At 37.7% G+C, this 27860-nt stretch overlaps 1 protein-coding gene across 1 annotated transcript in view; it reads right to left on the reverse strand.

Moving 5' to 3' along the window:
• LOC128207982 (WD repeat and HMG-box DNA-binding protein 1-like) overlaps positions 1-27860 on the reverse strand; it is a 53915-nt gene that overhangs the window by 1349 nt on the left and 24706 nt on the right. Inside the window, exons 18-24 of the mRNA XM_052911228.1 lie at positions 13420-13551; positions 11985-12169; positions 6891-6994; positions 6101-6183; positions 3763-3900; positions 2527-2615; positions 673-808 (exon numbers count right to left, since the gene is read on the reverse strand). Coding sequence (XP_052767188.1) covers positions 673-808; positions 2527-2615; positions 3763-3900; positions 6101-6183; positions 6891-6994; positions 11985-12169; positions 13420-13551 — 867 coding nt within the window. The remainder of the gene's footprint in view (positions 1-672; positions 809-2526; positions 2616-3762; positions 3901-6100; positions 6184-6890; positions 6995-11984; positions 12170-13419; positions 13552-27860) is intronic.

A 27860-nucleotide genomic window follows, 5' to 3' on the forward strand; every position in this document is an offset into this window, starting at 1 on the left:
TCTGGTTTCCCCCCCACAACACAAGACCACACTCTCGCGTATAATCGTGCAAATGAGAGTGATTGATATAATGTTGTAATATCTTGTTTTACAATTGTTGTAAAATAAATATGGTTAAACTAAATAACATGACCATTTCATATACAAATATCTCTGTCGATGCGTTATGATAATATCGCCTCTCTTCTAGTCGGTTTTGCAATCTATTTGATCAATAACATCATACATTATTGCAAATTACATGGGTTTTTTCCAGTCATTGGGACAATATTGATTCTCATTTGCTTAATAGTACCCAAGATCCATATTTAATTGCCAAAGAAAAAGGAAATCTCATCCAAAAAACTATTTTGAAACCTTTAAAAACTGACTTACATAACTCTTACCTTTAACTGACAAATATAATACTCTCTGGGAAAAAAACATGTTTGATCAAATTAATGATTATCAGCATAGAAATTTAATGAAGAAATGTTGCACTACCATCAGACATATCTAATATAAATAAACATGACTAAATACCTGCACTTCCACTAGCACAGATTAATAATGCTCCTCGGAAGTCGCACAATATTACTTCGCTCTAGAATTTGTGCATTCATTTTCATACAAATTCAATAACCCATAAATACTACCTGTTACAATATTCCACTTACTTAATGCCACTCTTACCTGTTTTTCCTCCTTAGGCAGAGCCCGAAATGTGTCAGCAGCAAACTTGTTAAAATCATCATCGTCCTTGTCAGGGTTCTCCGCCCTTAGTTCTGACCCTGCTTCCTCTAGCCACAGGGAGAATGGGGTCACCGGCCTGAAAGATCGTAGAAAAATGTTATAGTTGTAAGCAGAGACCTGAACATGTAGGGAGCTTGCTTGTTAAAATCATCATCATCCTTGTCAGGGTTCTCTGCCCAAAGTTCTGATCCTGCTTCCTCTATCCATAGGGAGAATGGGGTCACCGGCCTGAAACATCGCAAAAAAATGATATAGTCGTAAGCAGAGTCTTGAATGTGTAGGGAGCTTGCTTGTTAAAATCATCATCAGCCTTGTCAGGGTTCTCTGCCCTTAGATCCTAAAGCCAGAGGGAGAATGGGGTCACCAACCTGAAATATCGCAAAATGAGTCGATAGACATAGTCTGTACCCTGAAAATATTTGCAGCGAGCTTGTTTTAGCCATTGTTGTTCATATCTGTGTTTACCCTTAGTCCTGCCCCTTCATGCTGTATCAACAGATAGAATGTGGATGTAAAATATCACAGAGTATGTTGATATTCTTAACAAATATCCTGATAGTAATTGCAACTAGCTTGTTAAAGACATCATTGTCTATGTCTGGATTATCAACAAGTTATAGTTAAAGGCAGGCAATTTAATGTGTCAGCGGCTAGCTTGTTAAAGTCCTCATCGTCCATATCTGAAATGTTCGTCTTAAGATCCGACACTGCATCATCTAGAAACAGGGAGAATGGGGTCAGCGACCTGAAATGTTGCTGTAAAATGTTATAGTATAAGGCATGGTCTGGAAAGTGTCTGCAACTAGCTAGTTAAAGTCATCATCGTCCATATCTGGATTATTCATCTTTGGATCCGACCCTGCATCCTCTGGTCTGAACAAGGAAAATGCAGTCAGCGGCCTGAAATGTTGCTGCAAAATGTTATAGTATGGAATGTGTCTGCAACTAGCTTGTTAAAGCTATCATTGTCCATATCTGGATTGTCCGTCTTGAAATCTGGACCTGCATCCTCAAGGCACAGGGAGAAAGAAATATTGCATGAAGTTGATAATACTAGTTACACATACTGTTACCTTAGTGTAAGAACTCAATATCTGCTCCTATTTCTATATGCATTTATTGCACTTAAGTGATGATACATAGTTACTTTCAGACAAACTGGTGATATCCTTTATAAGAATACATTCATTTTAAGTTTGAAGAAGCCTGGCATTCAATTGACAGTAAAAATCTATAAAATTGGTAATATGAATAGGTTACATCTAATTTCCATAAAAAAGTCTATATCTCAGGAAAGCTATAAATATTATTTTGGTGTTTTCTTTCTCAGGAAAGATAGTTCTGTTTGGGATTTTGAAAATAATAAGAACATTTTGTCATAAGGTTGGCTCTTCCCATGACACACATACATTCAAACACTGTTAATCGGAAGTCGTTGGGACCCAGGTAATTTTTGGAATATCGATATTTTGGATTAACAATTTTTAGGAAACAGCATTTGCGAATTATAGGTGCCGTAAAATATTAAGTCTTGAAGATTGCAATGTCAGCTACACGTTACCAACATGTTGCACTTTTTTTATCAGTGAATGATACAGGTTTGTTGAATTATTGTTTGATAATTGACACATAATTTGTTTTTGTACTTATTTACATACCCACTTAAAAGTTTACTTACAAAGAAATTCCCATAACTCACTTGTCTGTTGGAGCGGATTTTTCTGCAGGTGTTGCTGTAGTTGTTGATATACCCACTTTAAACTATTTAGTGTCAAAGTAATTCCCATAACTCACTTGTCTGTTGGAGCGGATTTTTCTGCAGGTGTTGCTGTAGTTGTTTTACTTGTATCCTTTTTCTTTTGGAACAGTTTAGGCTGACCGCCCTACAACAAAGATATGCAGCGTTTAATAATTCACCATTTTGGTACTAGTGTCAGATCCACCTTTCTGTTTGGGAAGAATGCAATGTTATTTACTAAATTTGTGCATTTTCCTTTCCACACCTGATATTTGTCAATTTTGAAAACTATAGCCGGTGGAATGTTCGAGTATGCCACATTTATGCTCAATGCAGGGTAAAGGGGCTAAGGGCCATCCCAGTAAAATTTTAATGTAGGGAGGTGGCATAATTTAAGAGATTTCCCCCTGGGGATTATATGTTTAAATGGAATAGCCCTAAAATCCCTTTTGAAATTGTTTCCAAACTGATTTATATTCATACCGAGATACTTCCTGCTGTTTATTATTCAAATACCCCCCTCCCCCCCTCCCCACATCATTTGTTTACCACAGTACAATAGTCAGAAGCTAAAAGATCTGAGGTTTTCTGATTGGGTAAAAAAGTGTGTTGTTTAGAAAATATAATGGAATTTCTATTTATCGTAGAATTTCAAATAATATGCTATTAGAAATGGACAGAGAAAAAAAATGTCATGAGGGTTGTTCACTTAAGAATACATAAACTCTTCGACACACAAACTTTTAGCAAGGTTCAATGTTTTGCTTAAATGCAAGTTAAACTCTCTTCATAAGTCAAATTAGAAATTTCCCTTTTTTCATTTTCGATAAAGATTTCTGCCCATACAAATACTGTGCAAGTTTGGTGATGATCGGACAAAAAAATCCTGAAGTTTAAGTGTCGAATTTAAGCCATTCAAGGGGAATAACTCTGGAGTGACTGGTCAACATAGCTGACTATCAAACTTGGCCAAGATGTTCTTGCCATACACATTTTGTTCAAATTTAGTGATGATCAGACAAAAGCTTGAGTTACAGCATGGACAACAAAATGGACACTGTAAACCGGCTGTCCTGTTGTTGTTTTTTATTACATGTGTATAAATATGGGACATTTGGGGACTTAATTTGGGAATTTCATTTAATTTTAGAAATTAACAAAACTGTGAAAAGATTGTTGCTTTGTTTAACAGAAAAATTGAATATATTCTTTTTTCAATGTTTTTTCAATAATAATGAGGCCAAATATTGGCCCCAAAATTGTCAGAAAAAAAACACTAAAATATCTCATACCTTTTTCAGGACAATTTTTGGAGACCGGATTTCCTGGCTGAAGATGGAGCTACTAGCTTTCTCCTTCTTTTTCGACAGGGAGTCAAACACCTGGGTGCCCTTGGTCAGGGAGGGGCTCTGTGAGGGGGTGGTGGAAACCTGGGCAGAAAAGATATCATACAATCATTTCATCTTAATATTTACATTCTCTTCTATAGCAAAGGGAAAACATGATATTCTTATTGTATAAGTAACACAGGGTTGTGACACCATTGTTTAACAAGAGATGTTTGTCAAACATTATGCTTGCTTTCAAGGTCACTGTGACCTTGACCTTTGACCCCTAAAATCAATAGGGGTCATCTACTGGTCAGGCCCAACCTCCATATCAAGTTTGAGGGCCATGGGTGCAGGCATTGTTGAGTTATCATTTGGACAACCTTTTATCATTCAAGGTCACTGTGACCTTGACCTTTGGCCCAATGACCCCTAAAATTAATAGAGACCATCTTCTGGCCAGGCTCAACCTCCAAATCAAGTTTGAGGGCCATGGGTGCAGCCATTGTCAAGTTATCACTCAGATAACCTTTTACCATTCCAGGTCACTGTGACCTTGACCTTTGGCCCAATGACCCCTTAAATCAATAGGGACCATCTTCTGGCCAGGCCCAACCTCCAAGTCAAGTTTGAGGGCCATGGGTGCAGGCATTGTCAAGTTATCACTCGGACAATCTTTTACCATTCCAGGTCACTGTGACCTTGACCTTTGGCCCGATGACCCCTAAAAACCATAGGGGTCATCTCCTGGTCAGGCCAATTCTCCAAGTCAAGTTTGAGGGCCATGGGTGCAGGCATTGTTGAGTTATCAATCGGACAACCTTTTACCATTCAAGGTCACTGTGACCTTGACCTTTGGCCCAATGACCCCCAAAAACGATAGGGGTCATCTACTGGTCAGGCCCAACCTCCAAGTCAAGTTTGAGGGCCATGGGTGCAGGCATTGTTGAGTTATCACTCGAACAACCTTTTACCATTCAAGGTCACTGTGACCTTGACCTTTGACCCATTGAGCCCAAAAAACAATAGAGGTCAGTTACTGGTCAGGCCCAACCTCCAAGTCAAGTTTGAGGGCCATGGGTGCAGGCATTGTCACGTTTCACTCGGACAACCTTTTACCATTCAAGGTCACTGTGACCTTGACCTTTGGCCTGATGACCCCCAAAAACAATAGGGGTCATCTACTGGTCAGGCCCAACCTCCATGTCAAGTTTGAGGGCCATGGGTGCAGGCATTGTTGAGTTATCCCTCGGACAAGCTTTAAAATTATTTTACCATTAAAGGTCACTGTGACCTTGACCTTTGACCCGATGACCCCCAAAATCAATAGGGGTCATCTACTGGTCAGGCCCAACCTTCATGTGAAGTTTGATGACCATACGTCCAGGAATTGTTGAGTTATCACTCGGACAAGCTTTGGTCTACCGACGGACCGACCGACCGACCGACCGACATACCGACATGCCTGTGCAAAGCAATATACCCATCTTCTTCGAAGGGGGGCATAACAACTACTGTGAAATCATAAATATTCGTGGAATATTAATTTTAGTGGATTTCGTGGGTTGGCTTATCACAGAATTCAAGATCCAAACAATCAATTATCCTCTTCACATTACACAAGAGTCAATGACTTTTGAAAATTATTTTTTGTATATTTCAAAGTTACATATATTTCATATGTATAACTGTTACAAATTACAGTTGGTTTATACAAATTTATCTTTGCTTGATTGTAAAGACAGCTGAAAGCTGATGCGAATCTCTCTCGAGTCGGATTCCTGGGCAGAAACCAGTACTGTGTCCTTTAAGAAAGGCCATGATAAAGTACCTATGGTGGAGCTTGAACCCACAACCTTGAATGAGAGGCAGACACCATATCCATCAGACCACATTCACTCTGATGGGGTTCGAACTCACATGAGAAAGTATCCCTGATTGTGTTCAAACCCACAACCCCTTGGGCGAGAGGCAGACACCATATCCACTAGACCACATTCACTCTGATGGGCTAGAACCCACAACCTCCTGAGTGAGAGGCTGACACCATATCCACTAGACCACCTACACTCTGCTGGGGTTCAAACCAACAACCTCCTGGGTGAGAGGCAGACACCATATCCACTAGACCACCTTCACTCTGCTGGGGTTCAAACCAACAACCTCCTGGGTGAGAGGCGGACACCATATCCACTAGACCACCTTCACTATGATGGGGTTCAAACCCACAACCTCCTGGGTGAGAGGCGGACACCTATACTACTAGACCACTCTCGAATTACAGTTCTACATACAGTAGTACCTTGAATGGGTTTGAACGAGATTTAAATGGGTTGGATGGCCGATCTTGTTTGTCTTCTCTGATCTTTGTAGCTAATAATGGACCTGCAAAATATACAATTCTGAAGAAATATTTGAATTGCAATTATATTTTTAATAATAATAAAGGGTTTACAGGCAATGCCAATCTTTTTCTTTGACACTCCTTGGAGAGACAGTACCCGGGACTTAGTAATACAAGGCAGTGTGTTTTTCCACCTTTTTTGTGAATGGGGCCCTGAGGCCGGTATTTATAAAACATCTTAAGTCATTTCCTAACTTAAGTCAATTTCTTAAAATGTTCATAGTCAATTTAAAAGAAATATACAAGTGTTTTTAACATTTAAGTATTTTTTTCAATTAAGTCAATGAAAACAATGTATTTTGGAAATTCTTTATTTCTTACTACTAAAGAGATAAAGAGATAATAAAATTAGGAAAATGACTTAAGTAAGGAAATAACTTAAGAAGTTTTATATATACCACCCCAGGCCATTAGAATTGTGACAAAATTAATAATTTTCAGAAGCAAAAAACAACAATAACTTAACTGTAAAGGTAAGTGTAAAAGAAGCCTTTGACATAATAACCATTCTATTATTAATAATAGTTCTTGTACAGCTTTTATCTTAAAGTATCATACCCTTTAGACTCTCAGTCTGAATGACATTATGATCTTAACTGAATGGCTTGTACTTGTAGTTCATTTGGACGAAGATTGTTCAGCAAAATCCAACAATAATCACAAAAACATGCCTATACGTAGCACATACCTGATAGCTGTGCTGGTTCTTCTTCCATTTCCACCTCATCTTCCTGTGTTGATACTGCCGCCTGCCTGACTCCTGTAACCTGACTGCTATAATCATCCTCATACCTACAACACAGAAAATATCCATTAGATGTCTACAGTTATCCTCACTTCAGAGACCTGAAGATAATGCTGGCTGCTCTTCCATTTCCACCTCATCATTTCTTGTGTGACAGCCACCTGCCTGACTCCTGCAACCTGACTGCTATAATCATCCTCATACCTAGCAACACAGAAAATATCATTATAAGTATACAAGTATCTGCTCATGCAGTACCTGACAGCTGTGCTGGCTTCTGTTCTATTTCCACCAGTGCAGATACAGCCGCCTGCTGGGCACCTGCACTCTTGATGACTGTAATCATTATTACACCTTGGACAAGGTGGAGGGAAAAAACTTCTAGCAATAATGTGACATTATTATGTATACAAGACTTGGAAACCTCTACCATTTGATCACTTCACCTTAACTTGATACAAGGGTTTTGATTGGTGGAAGCAAATAGGTTCTTCTACCACCTGATCACTTCATCTTAACTTGATACAAGGGTTTTGATTGGTGGAAGCAAATAGGTTCAATATGATACTTTATGTTACTTAAAGGGATTCAATAACTCATTGTATGGGATGGGCAGACGGCACCTGTATTATTTTTTGATGGGTGGTGGGGTACCTGAAAAAATGTTAATTATGGGCAGTTGGATTTTGAAATGTCAAAATGTCAAAATTGTGGTTGTTGGACTTAACAAGAAATTTTGGCAATGGGTGGTGGATTGAAAATTTATAAAAAAAGAAGGGATGGGGTTCTAACACACCCAGCTTAAGTTATTACCGATATCATTTTGATTTCTTATGTACCTGAATTCGCTATTTTTTAAGTGCAGAAAAAAGGCTGAACACTTTCTGTCAACTATGTGGGGAAGTAACTGATGTGAGGAGATTACTTGACAAACATCTTAGAGCTACCTCCCTTTATTTGCATTTTCATGCGCAGACATTGCTTTCTTTAAATGGCACCTTTCTAGTTCAATATTGATTTAATTTCTTGTAGCTTGTTTAAAACACACACCTACTATTGAAATATTTGATACTTTAATGTCTAGTACAAAAGCCTTCATCATACCTACTGTAGCAATGTTTATATATTATGCATTTGAAGAAATAAAGTATTTTATGGAAGTTTAAGTTTCATACCATTACATGTCAATGTAACTTATATTATGATCATGTTTGTATCATATCTGTTTGCTCTTGTGTGTGTGTGTGTGGGCTGGAGGCCTTTTGTACAATAAACTTTGAACCTTGAACCTTGATCGATTGAATCACCGTATTATATCATGCATAGGACGCATTTTTTACCCCCAATTCTCGTCTTAAAAATTGCCTGCGTCCTTTCTATGCTATTAGAATTTCATCTGTTTTTTTCCAAGTCCATTTCAGGTCGAAAATATCGGACCGGGGAAGAACGCGGTGATAGTAAGTATCTGTACTGCGTCACCGAAAAGAACAACTGACATAGGTAAAATCACGCAAGTGAACACACGCAGAAATATATTGAATGTTTACTTTAAAATGATTTATTGAGAAATAAATTGAAAAAAACACGAGTGTTTACTTTTTTATAAAAGGGACGCTACTCACAAAATCTCGATGTGAGTCAGCACTTTAACTGGATTGAGTTATAGCGGTAACGGAAATCGGGAAAGGAGGTAAATATCAATTAATCGTTGTTTATGATTTTAATGTTTCGATATTTTACAAAACATTTTGTATGTAACTGTTTTAAAAAATTGATTAAGGCATACATGTGATAACGTCCCGGACGTCCGGGATTGTCCCGGAAATCGTATCTCTGTCACGGAGTCACGGAGGGTGCATGTTTGTCCCGGAGTCATAAAAAAAAAACCAAAAAAAAAAAAAAAATCTCGGAATCGGAATCGATTATCTTAATTTTACCAATGTAAGTCAGCTATTTTGCCTGTCCGGGACACTGGTCGTAAAACACAGGACATGTTGACACTAATCCGTTAATTGGTACGTGTGTCGTCGAGGTCATCGTCAATCACCCGATAATTGATCTATCGGCCTATTGTTGTGCTTAACGAGTGGGGAAGGGTTCTTGTATACAAATTCATTGTTTTCATATGGATTTGTTTGGTCTTATGAATGATAGCTTTTAATTGATGAATTGATATTTTTCACACATTTTACCAACAAACGAGCATGAAGGTAAGTTCAAAGAAAGTGACAAAATGAGTAAAAAAAACAAAATTAAAACACGGAAAACATCCCATATTCCTTTCAAATTTCAAAGTCGATACGTCGTTATACTTTTAACAACATATGCGTCCATAAGGAATTTTAGTGTTTTGACCTTTTTTCCGAACTATCGTGTGTATTTTTACGCCGAAATAAAACTGACGATATGGGGTTTACAGGTGGTTATATAGAGTGCTTTAATCACGTGACCATGGTAAGTCACGTGATCGCTTTATACAGCCGATTGTTGACACGTCTCTATCAAAATTATATGCATCTCCAAACGGAAAAAAGCTCATCGACTGGAAAATCTTCTTTATCGTCTGAAAAATATTGTGTGTCATAAATTGCAAACGTTTTAAATGTGATGAAAAAATAAATATTTTGTAACGCATGTTCTCAAAAGCGCGGGAAAACAGGTGCCCGTATAGTTGTTTATTTCCTGTTTTGATGAAACCGAAAGTAGACTGCATATCCTCCTGGTTAGCACTTCATTTAAAGCCTGGGAAAATATCTGGTGGTTTTATTTTTTTCAAGAAAATGCAGAAAAAAAAACAACCATGTCAAGTAAAAAATACGTCTTGGCAGTCAAAATAGGTACATTTTCCCGACGTTAAAAACGACTAAAATAGCCCCAGATATGCTATAGAATGCACCACAGACGTTCCCCATTTAAAAAAATTTCCGTGGGGGGCATGCCCCCGGACCCCCCTAGTGTGCGTTGACATTACGATGGGTGTCCCGGAATCGACCCAAGAAATTATCACATGTATGATTAAGGAATGTGCATAACGCAAAGTAGCATTATTGTCCCTATCAAATCTTTTCAAATGTGCGAAGGTGTGAAAAACACCCGCTGTCTGTCATTAGAAAAACATCAATAGAACAAACTATTGTGATGGTAATACCTTATGGTTGTTTGTTCGCACTTTACCCGATGTGCCTTCCGCTGGCAAGGCTAATTACCGACACTTAATTATGCCGACATGCTTTAATCCGCACAGCGACAAGCCTTATCAAAACAATCATCAGTTTTGTTGCGATTGCAACGGTTGCATCTGTTGACTGTCATTCAGAAGGCATGTCGAGACTATTGCAACGGTTGCAACGGTTGACTGTCAGTCGGGACTATTACGGCATTTGTAGAAGTCTTATAATATGCGTAAATGTTCTCAAAATGTCAAGACATATATCACTGTTGTGTACGCTAAATTACCAAAATACGACGATAATTATCGAAATACACAAGACAGTTATCAAAATATGCCTCATATACAATTTTTTGTTTGTTTTTTACTTCAATATATATGTTATAAATACTTGACCAACCTCAATTTTTCGGCTCCGATTTTGACATTTTTCTGCTGCGTCCTATCTTATATATTAAGGGTTTTTACCCGTTTTCTCAACTATTTTTTTGCCTGCGTCCTATCTATGATAGCGTCCTATACATGATATAATACGGCAATTGTTTTCTAATCATTGGCTTTATGTTTCTACAATAATCTTTCAAGTAATGACTTATTATTATCATGGCTGCATATTAAATCGCACTGTTCGTCCATCTGTAAATTACACATTCTTTTGTCTTCCAATAACTCTTATTTTAATATGGTATCTCAATGAAACTTCAAACAATTGTACAGCTCAATGGGAATTTGCTCTGATCAAGGTCACACTTAGAGGTTAAAGTTATACAATATGGATAACTTTTTGAATTATAAATGGTATTTTAACAAAACTTCAAACAATTGTACAGCTCAATGGGATTTTTGTTGCTCTGATCAAGGTCACACTTAGAGGTCAAAGTTATACAATAGGGATAACTTTCTAAATTATAAATGGTATTTTAACAAAACTTCACTCAATTGTAAAGCTCATTGAGTGTGTGTGTCACCCACATAATGTGCCTGGGCTTTTTCACCTTCTTTGCTAGGGGACGAAATTAGGCTACTTCACAATTGGGAAAATTTGCATATTTTCACAATTTCCAGATATTTTTTTCACAATTCCAAGATATTTTTCCCAAAAAGGAAAATCTAACTTCAAAAATTTACAATAAAAATTTATGTTTGAGCAAATTATTCTTTTGTAACCTTTTAAGTTAACAACAGAAGAATGCTGTATAATTTAAATGTTATTTGAGGACCAATTAGTCCATATATCGTTATCAATTCTTCCCCTCGATTTAGAATCAACTCTATGAAGAATAAAACTGATCTCTCTCCCTCTTTTGTCATTGCGTCATGTTAAAAAAGTGAAGTCAAAGACATGAATTCTCCCCAAATAAGATCTACATGTGCATCAATTGGAAGTCCATACATTTAAGACTTTTCAAGCTTGACCCTATGGAGTGTTTGTACACAATTCATATTAAAAAGCTTGAAGTAGACTCACATGTAAGATATGAGCCTGTTTTTTGTAACATGAGTTCCAAGTTTCATATGGATACCTAGACCCATGTTTAAAAGGTGTCTCCAATCCTCATGTGGAATTTCCCACTTTGAGACGTTTACGCAATTAAATTTCCCAATCTGGTGAAAAAGCCCTGTGTGCTCTTGTCTCAAAGGTCAAGGTCACACTTATGTATGTCTTATAAGATTTGAGACAACTATTTCAAATGTACTTGTCAACATTTAAATATGTGAGCACATCATGAAATATTTCATGTTTAAAAGTTAACAATGATGTCCTTAATCAGGTTGTTAACTTGAACTTTGATTCCTTAATCACGTTGTTAACTTTAACAAAGTTCTAAGCAATCAGCCGATTGTGTTACCAGAATAAAGCCACTTACATCTGGTTATCAACATTAGCCTGCTCCTCCTCTGCCTGCCTGCTTGCCATCTCACTGATCCTATTGGCCAGCTGCATGTAGCGCATCCGGCTGGCGTACTTGATGGCGAGCTGAACGGTGTGAGGGTCACGCATCATCTCACACACCTCAAGGGCTCGGAACTCACGCTCTGAGCGGGCCGACAGCTGAATAGTTAACATCAGAATTGATTAATTTAAAAGTTACTGGTGAATACTTTCTTCAGTTTTTTTTCTTCTGTGAATCCAAACTTTACACCGATTAACTCTACATTTAAGATCACCATAATTAGATTTGTATTTTATCTTTTATTATCACTGTATGAATTCTTGAGAAAACAAGTTTTTACTTAAATTTAATGCATTCACAGAATCAGAAATGTACAAAGATAAATGCCTGAAAAGTTTCTTGAAAATGACAGCCAAAATTAAGAATCAACAAGAGCACCGTTGATCCAACATTAACACAGTCTGTTGTCTAATGTAGTTTTTTTCAGTCAAACCATGGGCTTTACTGATAAATTATTAAAGCCAGAGACATTGGCCTTGCTTCACATGTGTATAATATGTGTCTTGCAACATGTGTACCAAGTTTCAAATGAGCAGTTTTTGAGTTATGGCCTACGTTAACACTGCTGGATTGAAATCAAAGACGACAAACCTCCAGCTTTTCTTAATACAAAACAAGCTTGTCAAACATTATGACCCCCCCCCCCCCTTGAGTGCCATGATGTCAGCAATATTTGGTCAATTAAAAACAATATGCATGAACTGAAAATCCCAGCTAAATTGACCTCAAATTAATAGAGGTCATCTTCTGCTCACACCCAACCTCCACATCCACATCAAGTTTGAGGACCACCGGTGCAGACATTGTCAAGTTATCACTCAGACAAGATTTTCGTTTACATGGTCATTATCACCCTTTTGAACTTATGAACCCTAATCAATAGGGATCATCTACTGGTCACACCCAACCTCCATGTCAAGTTTGAAGACCATAAGTCTAAGCATTGTCTAGTTATCACTCAAAAACGTTTTCACTCTGGCATTTAATTAGACACATTTGTGACCTGCAGTATTTCTAACCAGGCTTGAGACTGCTATTTTACCTAAAGGTGTTTTATCTAAATATATGAGCATGTTGCAAAAAATTAATCCTTTAAAAGTTAACAACAATGATGTTAACAGGGATCTGAACAATCAGACAGATGGAAGCTCTTTTATTCACTTTTAATTATTCGTAAATTTTGTGCAAGTTATATGCAGATTCACAAATTGTGAAGTATAATGAGAGAACACATCGAGGGGTGAAAGCGAAAAGGTTCTATCTTCTTTATTTAATGTTGCTTATTTGCATTCACCCCTTGACATGTTACTCAGTTATCAATGCTGGAACCTAATCTGCTAATACCTACAGCAAACAGTTTCATGAGCGCCTCCTGTGCAGGTTTGCTGGCCTCGGCACGAGAATTCTCATCGACTTCATACCCCTGTCTCTCCCAGACATCGAAGTGACCAGACAGCAGACGAGTGCGCCATAACAGCTCCTGAAAAGGACCATTAAACAATGAAATATTCCGTCAACTTCTTGAGTGCCTCCAATGTTGGTTTTGCTGCCTTTGTATGAGGATCTTCATAGATTTCTTACCAATGTATCTCCCATACATCAAAGTGACCAGCCAGCGAGTATGCAATAATAATTCCTAAAACAGGCAATCAAATAAAGAAACTGTCATTGGTAGACTGAGGCTGGATAGCGGACCTGATCCAAGATATTCTGCCCATACACATTCTAACCAAATTTGGTGATGACTGGACAAAGGCTTCTAAAGTAATTGATCAGACTAGATCAATTTGAGCTTATTTCAATAATTAAAGGGAAATTACTCTGAATGACTCAAGCAATATGCCATGTTAAAAAACGTGTCCGGAATGTAAGGCCTATACACATTCTAGCCAATTTCGTGATGATTGGACAAAGGCTTCTAAAGTTAATGAACAGACAAGACCAAGTTTAGGCAATTTCTATATTTCAAGGGCGATTATACTTCAGTGACTAGAGCAATATGTGTGATTATCAAACTTATCCAAGATGTTTTGCCCATACACATTCTGACCAAATTTGGTGATGATTGAACAAAGTCTTCTTGATGCAACAAGAAATCTGCAAATGTGCTGAGGAGTTAACTTCAAAAAATTGTTGAAAAAAAAAACAGTGTTAAAAACAGTTAACTGTTGCTGTTTTTCTTACTCATACATTTATTGACTGTGATACATCTTTCTTGTACAGTTATAATTTAATGTAACCTTACTGAGAAAATATATATGCTGTCAAACAATGTTATTACTATATTTACATTGTTATTGCATTTATTCCAAATAAACTTGATAACATAAACTTTTTGTATTTCTTAAAATATGATTTTGAGACTATATTTAAGCGTCGCTGAATATTTTCATAACACATACATTATATCTTAATATAATCTTATTATTAAAGTTACTCGGTGAGATATATTCGTTACACTGTTAGTAGCTGGGGGGGATATGTGATATACACCCCTAGTGGTTTCATACCACGCTCGAGCTTCGCTCTCGCATGATATGAAACCACTGGGGGTGTACATCACATACCCCCCAGCTACTAACAGTGTAACTAATATACAGCAAAATAGACTTCTGCATTGGGGACTTCTGCATTTTTATTTTCACTTTGAATGCCTGAATATACCAGTAGATATACTTGACAAAGAGTCATTGTTTACACTATTGATTATATTTTCGATCCTCTGCAAGATTTTGACAATATTATACACTCTTAAGCTTGGCTAATAAGGCATAAATTGTATTCTTTTGTGGGTTTGATTGTAATTAGGATTTCAAGCGTTTTATGTTGTAACACAGTTGTTTTTTGTTATGCTTAAAGCAGCTTTATATATACTTTTAAAATACTGAACTTAAAAAATTAAGAGCCTTTATTACATCATGTAAACTTGCATATATCAATAAATAAAATAATATTAAGTAATTTTCTTAAATTAATGTTCTCTCTGGTAATGAGTTATAAGAACTTGATAATTTCTGGAATACTTGATTTTCACAGACTTCATTGAAAATACAAATTTTAATTAAAACCATATTAACTTTTCCTTAATAATGAAAATTTTAAGAAAATTGAACATTGATTTATGAATCAATATCACACATTAAATATAAACACAACTTAAAGCTCCATTAATTTCTCACAGATTGAACATTTTGACAACATTTTACTTTTTTTTTGTCTTGGCACAAGTCAATGTTTGCAAAAATAACAGTGATATAAGACTGATGACAAAAAGATCAATTTGTAGGTTTTCATATTTATGTTAAAACATTGATGTTTTATGGATTTTCTTAAAGCATTAGTAGAACTTTTAGCCATTAAACATTAGTTTTGATAGGAAATATGAAAATCCTATTTTTTTGTCAGCAGTCTTATATCACTTGTTTTCAGATATTAACTAAAGAATTGGCTCATTCCAAGACAAACAAGCAAATTCATTGAATTGATATCCCCCGCCTGATTGGGCTAAGTCAAGAATTGCTGGTGAAATATATATATATATATGAGTTTGAGTTTGATTACAACTATTTGAAATAAAAAAAATATTGTTTATAATGTAGAATTGACCAAGAAACCTAGTTTATGACTCCATGTTACCCAGTTCCAAAGTTATCTAAGATTTCATCAAGGCAAACATTCTGATCGAGTTTCATGAAGATTGGTCCAAATAAATTGCAAACAAGAGCTGTCACAGTATGTGACGAATGTCCCTGAGTGTGACATTGACCTATGAACAAGGTCAGTACATGAAAAGTTGATCTTGCCTTTACATGTCAAATACATATGGCAAGTTATTTTAAATTGCCTCTGAACATAAAAAAATACCACCCATATTTGACAACCTACACTCTAATGACTTTATATTCATGATTCCATTGTGAATAAACACTAAGTGTATCTTTCACCATAAGAGGTAGGGACATGGGTCTTGCACACGACACATCGTCTTGGTATGTGGAACACATGTGCCAAGTTATTTTAAAATCTGTCCATACAAGAAAAAGTTACAGCCCGGACAAGACAACCTATACTCTATGTGCTTATATGCAGCATTGTGAATAAACACCTAAGTGTGAGCTTGACCTTAGAGGTAGGGACACAGGTCTTGCACGTGACACATCGTCTTGGTATGTGGAACACATGTGGCAAGTTATTTTAAAATCTGTCCGTACAAGGGAAAGTTACAGCCCGGACACGACAACCTATGCTCCAATGTGAATAAACACTAAGTGTGACATTGACCTTAGAGGTATGAACATGGGTCTTGCACGCGACACGCCGTCTTGGTATGTGAAACACATGTGGCAAGTTATTTTAAAATCTGTCCATACAAGGGAAAGTTACAGCCCGGACACGAGTTATTGAGCCGGACACACAAACGGACGGACGGTGCGATTTTAATATGCCCACCTTTGAGGACATAAAAAGTAGCCTCTTGAGTGTTCACAAGGTTTTTTTAAGATTTGACCCAGTGACCTTATTTTTGACCCCACATGACCAACTAGTTTCAAACTATTCCAAGATTTTATTGAGGCAAACATTCTGATAAAGTTTCATGGAAATTAGAGCAGATGTATTGCCTACAGAAATCTTGGGATCTCTAGAGGCAATACATCTGCTCTAATTTCCATGAAACTTAATCAGAATGACTGACCTAGTTTTTGACCCCATGTGACCAATTTTAAATCTCTTGTTAGATTTTATTAAGGCAAACATTCTGACCAAATATGAACATAACTGACTATTCAATACCAATGTTTTGGTTCGGGACACAATTTTTCAAAGATTTCACCTACTGACCTGGTTTTTGACCCCATGTGACCCAGTTTTGAACTATTCAACAACAATCACGGAAAACAGTCTTATTAAGTTTCATGAATATTAGATTGCCTCTAGTGTGTTCCAAATATTTTTTCTAAGATTTTACCTTGTTTTTGACCCATATGACCCACTTTTAAAACGCAGTCGAAATTTAACCCCATGAGAACATTCTGACCATGTTTGAACATAATCCGACCAATCACCACCATAAAATAGTTTCAAACAAGATTTTTGAAAGATAAGACCTAGTGACCTAATTTTTATCACATGTAACCCAGTTTAAATCATGTCCAAGAGTTCATCAAGGAAAGCATTCTGATCAAGTTTCATGAATATTAGACCATACATAATGCCTCTAATGTGTTTCAAAGATTTTTCTAATATTTGACCTAGTGACCTAGTTTTTGACCCCATGTGACCCACTTTTACAAGCGGTCCATATTTCATCAAGGGGTACATCATGACCAATTTTGAACATTATCCGACCAATCATTTTCATTCCGGACAAAAAAATTCTATGATTTGACCTAGTGACTTAATTTTCGATCATATGTGACCCAGTTTTAAATAAGTCCAAGATTTCATCAAGGAAAACATTCTGATTAAGTTTTATGAATATTTGACCATGTATAATGCCTCTAGTATGTTCCAAAGATTTATCTAAGATTTGACTAAGTGACCTAGTTTTTGAACCCATGTGACCCACTTTTTTAAGTGGTCCATATTTCATCAAGGGGTACATCATGACCAATTTTGAACATAACTTGACCAATCATTACCATGATATGGTTCCGGACAAGATTTTTCTAAGATTTGACCTAGTGACCTTATTTTCGATCATATGTGATCCGGTTTTATTTACGACCAAGAGTTCATCAAGGAAAACATTCTGATTAAGTTTCATGAATATTTGAACATGTATAATGCCTCTAGTATGTTCCAAAGATTTTTCTAAGATTTGACCTAGTGACCTAGTTTTTAACCCCATGTGACCCACTCTTGAAATTTAATCAAGGGGAACATTCTGACCAAGTTTGAACATTTTCTGATCAATGCCTACCAAGATATGGTACCGGACGGACAGACAGATGGACGGACAACACCAAAACAATATCCCCCTCCGGAAACCTTCGATTCAGCAGGGGATAAAAATAAAGAAGTTTATGAAACAGTAAATCTGTGTGAGTGCAGCTTTAAAAAATAAATAATAGTTTATGAAAATTTCCAAGTCTCAATTTACCTATAATATTATACTTCAGACATTGAGCTAATTCATATCTTTGTAGACCTAAAATCATTGGAAAAACATGCTAAAACATAATATAAAAGTTATACAGGGGTTGATATGGTATCATATTACTCTTTGATAGCAACCATTACTAACAGTCCGGTCATTTGTGCCATTGCCAATCATTTGTGAGATTGCAGTTCTAAATAATAGATCAGATAGCCTGTAAGTATTATTTTTATATTTTGCATCTAAATATCATTCTTTACATTTGTTACATAATTATGTTTGTCTTTTTAATTCAATGATTCATTATTTAATAATCTAGTTCTATTGTTAGGTGACCCAGGTACATTAAAGTAAACTATTTTTTTCAACTGTGATATTTTAGAATGTATTTATCAGGATCTGTTCAAAATGAAGTTTATGAATAAAGAAGATTCTTATAAAATTTGAGACAAAGTTCTTGTGGATTTTTATTTGGTTATTAGGGCAAACTTTTTGAACTTGGATTTTGCCATTTTTTTTGTGTTTCTCTAAAACTTTCACTTTTTGCAGTGAACTATTGGTAGCCGCCCAGAAAAAGCTAAAACCAATGTAAAACTCAAAAAATCTTCAGAAAATAACTCCCCAGACACTATAGGCACTAGGCCAAAAACAGCGCCAGCAACAAGTCAAACTCCTGTGTCACCTACTGTGAAATCCCCGGCAAGGAATGCAAATGGAAAAGGTGACACGGGTGCATGAATCCCAATCTGAAGGGAATCTCAACAAATCAGACAAAACAGGCACTACTAGGCCAATATCAGCGCCAGCAACAAGTCAAACTCCTGTGTCAACTACTGTGAAATCCCCGGCAAGGAATGCAAATGGAAAAGGTGACACGGTTGAATCCAAATCTGGCAGGAAAGTCAACAAATCAGACAAAACAAGCGCTACTAGGCCAATATCAGCACCAGCATCAAGTCAAACTCCTGTGAAATCCCCGGCAAGGAATGCAAATGGAAAAGATGACACGGTTGAATCCAAATCTGTCAGGAAAGAACACATATCAAACAAAACAGGCACTGGGCCAGAAACAGCGCCAGCATCAAGTCAAACTCCTTTGTTAAAAATCATGATCATGAATACAAAGGGAAATAATCCCTCACCTTCATATGACACTAGAAGGAGGGCAATTGTAAAGGTTTTAAATGATCAAAAGGCACCCATTGTGTTGATTCAGGAGTTTCCATGGAAAGACATTTCCGACCTAGAATGGAAAGAACTGTGGGCAGAGCATATATATATAGGAAATAAAGAAGCCAGTATTATGTATGTCAAAGACATGTTCGATGTTAAAGATAACCTACCATCTGTCATCGATAAAATGAAAAAAGAAGAGCCTTTTCTGGCAGTCTTCGATCTTGTTCCAAGATTGTGCTTAACTAGTGTAAAGGCCAATAAAATTCCAGCACTGGACTTCATCTGCGTTTCCTGGCATGGGCCGAATAAAATCACTAAAAAATTGGAGTATTTTAAGGAATTTATGACGCTTCTTCAAGAATTCAAAAAAGAAGAAAAAAAACCAATGCTTATAGCAGGTGACTTTAATATCAGTATGGAAGAAATTAAAGGCTCGGTACCAGATGAATTTCAACTATGCCCATACGAAGCTTCAGAGAGACGGAAAAAAAAAGTCATTGACTACTATATAATTACCAAAGACCTTATATTAGAAAAGATAGAGCCGGTGGTTTTGAGTGATGAAGAAAAAATAATTTTTGACCATGATCCAATCTTAGCAAACCTTAAACCAAGAGCCCCTACGACGGAAACAACCCCTGAACCAAGTGCCCCTACGACGGAAACAACCCCTGAACCAAGAGCCCCTATGAAGGAAACAACCCCTAAACCAAGAGCCCCTACGACGGAAACAACCCCTGAACCAAGTGCCCCTACGACGGAAACAACCCCTGAACCAAGTGCCCCTATGAAGGAAACAACCCCTGAACCAAGTGCCCCTACGACGGAAACAACCCCTGAACCAAGTGCCCCTACGACGGAAACAACCCCTGAACCAAGTGCCCCAATGAAGGAAACAACCCCTGAACCAAGTGCCCCTACGACGGAAACAACCCCTGAACCAAGTGCCCCTACGACGGAAACAACCCCTGAACCAAGTGCCCCTATGAAGGAAACAACCCCTGAACCAAGTGCCCCTACGACGGAAACAACCCCTGAACCAAGTGCCCCTACGACGGAAACAACCCCTGAACCAAGTGCCCCTACGACGGAAACAACCCCTGAACCAAGTGCCCCTATGAAGGAAACAACCCCTGAACCAAGTGCCCCTACGACGGAAACAACCCCTGAACCAAGAGCCCCTACGACGGAAACAACCCCTGAACCAAGTGCCCCTATGAAGGAAACAACCCCTGAACCAAGAGCCCCTACGACGGAAACAACCCATGAACCAAGTGCCCCTATGAAGGAAACAACCCCTGAACCAAGAGCCCCTACGACGGAAACAACCCCTGAACCAAGTGCCCCTACGACGGAAACAACCCCTGAACCAAGAGCCCCTATGAAGGAAACAAACCTTAAACCAAGTGCCCCTATGAAGGAAACAACCCCTGAACCAAGTGCCCCTACGACGGAAACAACCCCTGAACCAAGAGCCCCTACGACGGAAACAACCCCTGAACCAAGTGCCCCTACGACGGAAACAACCCCTGAACCAAGTGCCCCTACGACGGAAACAACCCCTGAACCAAGAGCCCCTACGACGGAAACAACCCCTGAACCAAGTGCCCCTATGAAGGAAACAACCCCTGAACCAAGAGCCCCTATGAAGGAAACAACCCCTGAACCAAGTGCCCCTACGACGGAAACAACCCCTGAACCAAGAGCCCCTACGACGGAAACAACCCCTGAACCAAGAGCCCCTATGAAGGAAAAACCCCTGAACCAAGTGCCCCTATGAAGGAAACAAACCTTAAACCAAGAGCCCCTACGACGGAAACAACCCCTGAACCAAGTGCCTCAAAGATGGAAACAGCCCCTGAACCAAGTACCCCTATGAAGGAAACAACCCCTGAACCAAGAGCCCCTATGAAGGAAACAACCCCTGAACCAAGTGCCCCTATGAAGGAAACAAACCTTAAACCAAGAGCCCCTACGACGGAAACAACCCCTGAACCAAGTGCCCCTATGAAGGAAACAAACCTTAAACCAAGAGCCCCTATGAAGGAAACAAACCTTAAACCAAGAGCCCCTACGACGGAAACAACCCCTGAACCAAGTGCCCCTATGAAGGAAACAAACCTTAAACCAAGAGCCCCTACGACGGAAACAACCCCTGAACCAAGTGCCTCAAAGATGGAAACAGCCCCTGAACCAAGTACCCCTATGAAGGAAACAACCCCTGAACCAAGAGCCCCTATGAAGGAAACAACCCCTGAACCAAGTGCCCCTATGAAGGAAACAAACCTTAAACCAAGAGCCCCTATGAAGGAAACAAACCTTAAACCAAGAGCCCCTACGACGGAAACAACCCCTGAACCAAGTGCCCCTATGAAGGAAACAAACCTTAAACCAAGAGCCCCTATGAAGGAAACAAACCTTAAACCAAGAGCCCCTACGACGGAAACAACCCCTGAACCAAGTGCCTCAAAGATGGAAACAGCCCCTGAACCAAGTACCCCTATGATGTCAAATGAACAGTGAACAATGTTGTTAGGTGAAAGTATGTTTGTGGTTTTAAAGAAATCATATAAAGACAGCATAATACATAAAATCAGTAATTACTGTTTTCTTGTTGTGTCCTTTACCAAACAAGCAAATCAAGATTTTGTTTTAGTGTTGTTTTGTTCCAAAGGTTGTTTCAACATATATCATATTCATATTAAATGTAGTCAAATATATGCAACTATAGCTATCACTGAATGTATACTTGAAGGCTGACCTGATGGGAAATGGCAGAGAAATATTAAGAAATGCCACCCAGTCATGACAATGCTGTGGAGGGGGTATTTTTTTGTTCATTTTGGGATTAACTTCTTTTTAAAAATCAGGACAACATGATATTTTAGTTTTCTGCAGCATACAAGCTTACATGGCAGTCTTAAATTGTTAAAAATGTTGCTCTTGAACTCAATGTATTTATCAACTTGGTTCTTCCATGAACTTTAATTTAAAGCGCTATCGATAATAATGAAAAGTAACAAAGGGAAGTAACTTGAAAATGAAAATCAGACAAAGTCATAATCAACAAGAGTGGTCACGGACAGCTATATCCCCCGCCTCATGGGGCATTTTTTGTAACGAAAGCCAATCAATGGTAAGGGTAGTTTCTCAGGAACATAAGAAATGCGTAAAATTAAGAAAGGGCAATAAATCTTTCAAAAAAGGTCAAATTGCAAAAGCCTGACAATATGCGCTGCATCACTTTATAGTCATAAATGTAAGAGAAGTTGCGAAGAAACCAATTTTAAATGTAAAATAAGCAAAGGGCAATAACTCATTCAAAAATGGTCAAATCAGGAAAGCCCGACAATATGCGCTGCTTCACTTTATGATAATCAATCTGTAAAAGTTTGGTAGGAATCGCATGAAAAACGTAAGAGATGTTGCGAAGAAACCAATTTTAAATGTAAAATAAGCAAAGGGCAATAACTCATTCAAAAATGGTCGAATCGGGAAAGCCCAACAATATGCGCTGCTTCACTTTATGATCATCAATCTGTGAAAGTTTGGTAGAAATCGCATGAAAAACATAAGAGGAGTTGTGAAGAAACCAATTTTAAATGTAAAATAAGCAAAGGGCAATAACTCTTTCAAAAATGGTCAAATCAGAAAAGCCCAACAATATGCGCTGCTTCACTTTATGATAATCAATCTGTGAAAGTTTGGTAGAAATCGCATGAAAAACATAAGAGGAGTTGTGAAGAAACCAATTTTAAATGTAAAATAAGCAAAGGGCAATAACTCTTTCAAAAATGGTCAAATCAGAAAAGCCCGAAAATATGCGCTGTTTCACTTTATGATCATAAATCTGTGAAAGTTTCATAGGAATCGCATGAAAAATGTAAGAGGAGTTGCAAAGAAACCAATTTTAAATGTAAAATAAGCAAAGGGCAATAATTATTGCTCTTTCAAAAATGGTCAAATCAGGAAAAGCCAAAAATATGCGCTGCTTCACTTTATGATAATCAATCTCTGAAAGTTTGGTAGAAAGCGCATGAAAAACGTAAGAGAAGTTGCGAAGAAACCAATTTTAAATGTAATATAAGCAAAGGGCAATAACTCTTTCAAAAATGGCCGAATCGCGAAAGCCCGACAATATGCGCTGCTTCACTTTATGATCATCAATCTGTGAAAGTTTAGTAGAAATTGCATAAAAAACGTAAGAGGAGTTGCGAAGAAACCAATTTTAAATGTAATATAAGCAAAGGGCAATAACTCTTTCAAAAATGGCCGAATCGCGAAAGCCCGACAATATGCGCTGCGTCACTATATATTCATTAATCTGTGAAAGTTTGGTAGAAATCGCATGAAAAACATAAGAGGAGTTGCGAAGGAACCAATTTTAAATGTGAAATAAGCAAAGGGCTATTACTCTTTCAAAAATGGTCGAGTCGGGAAAGCCCAACAATATGTGCTGCTTCACTTTATGATCATCAATCTGTGAAAGTTTAGTAGAAATTGCATAAAAAACGTAAGAGGAGTTGCGAAGAAACCAATTTTAAATGTAAAATAAGCAAAGGGCAATAACACATTCAAAAATGGTCAAATCAGGAAAGCCCGACAATATGCGCTGCTTCACTTTATGATCAACAATCTGTGAAAGTTTGGTAGAAATCGCACGAAAAATGTAAGAGGAGTTGCGAAGAAACCAATTTTAAATGTAAAACAAGCAAAGGGCAATAACTCTTTCAAAAATGGTCAAATCAGGAAAGCCCGACAATATGCGCTGCTTCACTTTATGATCATCAATCTGTGAAAGTTTGGTAGGAATCGCATGAAAAACGTAAGAGGAGTTGCAAGAAACAAATTTTAAATGTAAAATAAGCAAAGGTCAATAACTCATTCAAAAATGGTCAAAGCAGGAAAGCATGACAATATGCGCTGTTTCACTTTATGATCATCAATCTGTGAAAGTTTGGTAGGAATCGCATGAAAAACGTAAGAGGAGTTGCGAAGAAACCAATTTTAAATGTAAAATAAGCAAAGGGCAATAACTCTTTCAAAAATGGTCAAATCAGGAAAGCCCGACAATATGCGCTGCTTCACTTTATGATCATCAATCTGTGAAAGTTTGTTAGGAATCACATGAAAAACGTAAGAGGAGTTGAGAAGAAACCAATTTTAAATGTAAAATAAGCAAAGGGCAATAACTCTTTCAAAAACGGTCGAATAGGGAAAGCCAATATTTGGACTAGCCATTTCGATCAATCAGTATAAATAACCGAAACTGAAAATGGGAATGAATCATAAAATGTATCCATGAAAATACTGAGTTGTACATAAATGAATAAACATTATGATAATGTTTTTGCTCTTTGTGTTTTGTACGGTAAATAATATTTGCATGGGTGAAAGTTCTAAGTTGAAATTTTTGAAAAACCAGAAAAGAAGCGTTTGGGTCCAGGATGCCGGAGGGTCCTGGAAGCTTGTGAGATTTTAGGATTCCAAAGGGTTGTGAATGCCTTTCCTGGAATAAATTGACTTTGATAGAAAAATTAAGCATGTCTTAAATCTTTCTATAGTATGACAAGATGAACTTTTGTACCATAGTTTAAAACAAATCATTGAAAGATATGCATGGACCGAAATGACAGCTGATTTGTCATTGACATTGGATGCCTTTGAGGCAGTTTTAAGATTATGACCATTCAAAGTGTGAGGAGAGTAGGTACAGTTTTTAATTACGTTAAGATGATGACTGATATATGCAGATAAACAAGTATCCTCTTATTCCACAGGGAATAAGTAGATATGACATAATTTTAATGACCAATATGAGTTGTGACCCTGACTTCAAAATCCATAGGGGTCATCTACTGGTCAACCGAATCTAAATGTGAAGTCTGAGGGCCATGAGTGCAGGCACCTTAAATCAATAGGGGCCATCTTCTGGTCAGGCCCAACCTTCACGTCAAGTTTGATGACTATAGGTCCAGGAATTGTTGAGTTTGAGTTCAACGTCATTGTGATATTGACCTTTGGTCTAATGACCCCTTAAATCAATAGGGGTCATCTACTGGTCAGGCCCAACCTTCAAGTCAAGTTTGAGGGCCATGGTTGCAGGCATTTTTAGTTATCACTCAGACAACCTTTTAGCCTTCAAGGTCACTGTGACCTTGACCTTTGACCCTAAAATCAATAGTGGTCATTTACTGGTCAGGCCCAGACTCAATGTGATGTTTGATGACAATAGGTCCAGGAATTATCGAGTTATCACTCGGACAGGCTTTGGTCTACCAACGGACGAACCGACCTACAGCTGACTGACCAACATGTGAAAAGCAATATACCCCCTCTTCATTGAAGGGGGGCATAATAAAATTAAAATTTCATCAAATTTTGACGTTTTTTTTTTGTGTTTTTTTTATAAATATCATGTGGAAATAATTAAGACCACAAAATAAAATTTTATGTCACTGGATTGGAAATCTAAGTCTCTAAAAACTAGGTTTGTAATTCATGAGGGTCAATATTCCAACAATAACCAATAAGCAGATATGAAGTAGGGGTATGTAATAGATGTATCTGGCTTATATGACGATATGTGTATTGCATATATTAGTGAGCAAATAAATGCATTATTAACAAGAGAAATGTGTCAAACCTTACGCCCCCCTGAGCGCCATGTTGTCAGGGTTATTTGGACAATTGAATGAAATATGCATGGACTGGAATGACAGCCGACTTGTCATTGACATTGGATGCCTTTAAGGCAGTTTTAAGATTATGACTATTCAAAGTGTGAGGATAGTAGGTATCATTTTATTCATGTTCAGAAAGAACAAAGAAAAATACAATCTGCCAATGCTTATAGCTGGTGACTTTAATATCAAAATTGGTAGTGCCACCATTTAAGCTATGCAAATACAAACCTTCAGAGACGGAAAACTAAAGTGATTGACTACTATATAATTTCCAACGAACTTGATTTAGGAGAAATAAAGCCAGTGGTTATGAACGAAGCAAAAGAAGCAGTTCTTGACCAAGATCCAATCTTAGCAACCCTTAAACCAAGCGCCACTACGAGAAAAAGGAACCATAGGCCAGAAGTTTCTATGCTAGAAAGAAACCATAGACCAGGAGTTTCTATGGTAGAAAGAAACCATAGGCCAGGAGATTCTATGGTAGAAAGAAACCATAGGCCAGGAGTTTCTATGGTAGAAAGAAACCATAGGCCAGGAGTTTCTATGGTAGAAAGAAACCATAGGCCAGGAGTTTCTATGCTAGAAAGAAACCATAGGCCAGGAGTTTCTATGGTAGAAAGAAACCATAGGCCAGGAGTTTCTATGGTAGAAAGAAACCATAGGCCAGGAGATTCTATGGTAGAAAGAAACCATAGGCCAGGAGATTCTATGGTAGAAAGAAACCATAGGCCAGGAGATTCTATGGTAGAAAGAAACCATAGGCCAGGAGTTTCTATGGTAGAAAGAAACCATAGGCCAGGAGTTTCTATGGTAGAAAGAAACCATAGGCCAGGAGTTTCTATGGTAGAAAGAAACCATAGGCCAGGAGATTCTATGGTAGAAAGAAACCATAGGCCAGGAGATTCTATGGTAGAAAGAAACCATAGGCCAGGAGATTCTATGGTAGAAAGAAACCATAGGCCAGGAGATTCTATGGTAGAAAGAAACCATAGGCCAGGAGTTTCTATGGTAGAAAGAAACCATAGGCCAGGAGTTTCTATGGTAGAAAGAAACCATGACCAGGAGATTCTATGGTAGAAAGAAACCATGACCAGGAGATTCTATGGTAGAAAGAAACCATAGGCCAGGAGATTCTATGGTAGAAAGAAACCATAGGCCAGGAGATTCTATGGTAGAAAGAAACCATAGACCAGGAGTTTCTATGCTATTCGTGGAAATTCCACAATGTTGCCAGTTATAATTAACAACAAATAATAAAACTATATCATGCGCATGACGTCACAGGTCATGGTTCAGAATCATGTCAAAAAGTCGACCATGTTTGATAAACAAAAGAGCTAAACAAAGGCCTTAAATCATTATTTGGGACATATGTAAGAAAATTTTAATTGACCACAATTATACGAATACATTTAATTGCGATGCTGGGGTTTGTTTAAAAAGCCAGTGTAATGCCAACAGTCACATTAATCTGCCACGAAACATGGATACAAGTGGGTGGAGAATTGGACAGAGAATAGTTGAAGTTGGTTTTTTACTTGAACAATTGAAATATTGCTGTGATGCCAACTAGGGCCTGTACCTTCAACATTCGACAATGTGGTTGGCGAGCTGCCGCGAAACGTGGATACAAGTGGGTGGAGAATTGGACAGAGAATAGTTGAAGTTGGTTTTTTACTTGAACAATTGAAATATTGCTGTGAATGCCAACTAGGGCCTGTACCTTTAACATTCGACAATGTGGTTGGCGAGCTGCTGCGAAACGTGGATACAAGTGGGTGGAGAATTGGACAGAGAATAGTTGAAGTTGGTTTTTTACTTGAACAATTG

This window comes from Mya arenaria, chromosome 11, assembly GCF_026914265.1.
Source record: "Mya arenaria isolate MELC-2E11 chromosome 11, ASM2691426v1".
Lineage (NCBI taxonomy): Eukaryota > Metazoa > Mollusca > Bivalvia > Myida > Myidae > Mya > Mya arenaria.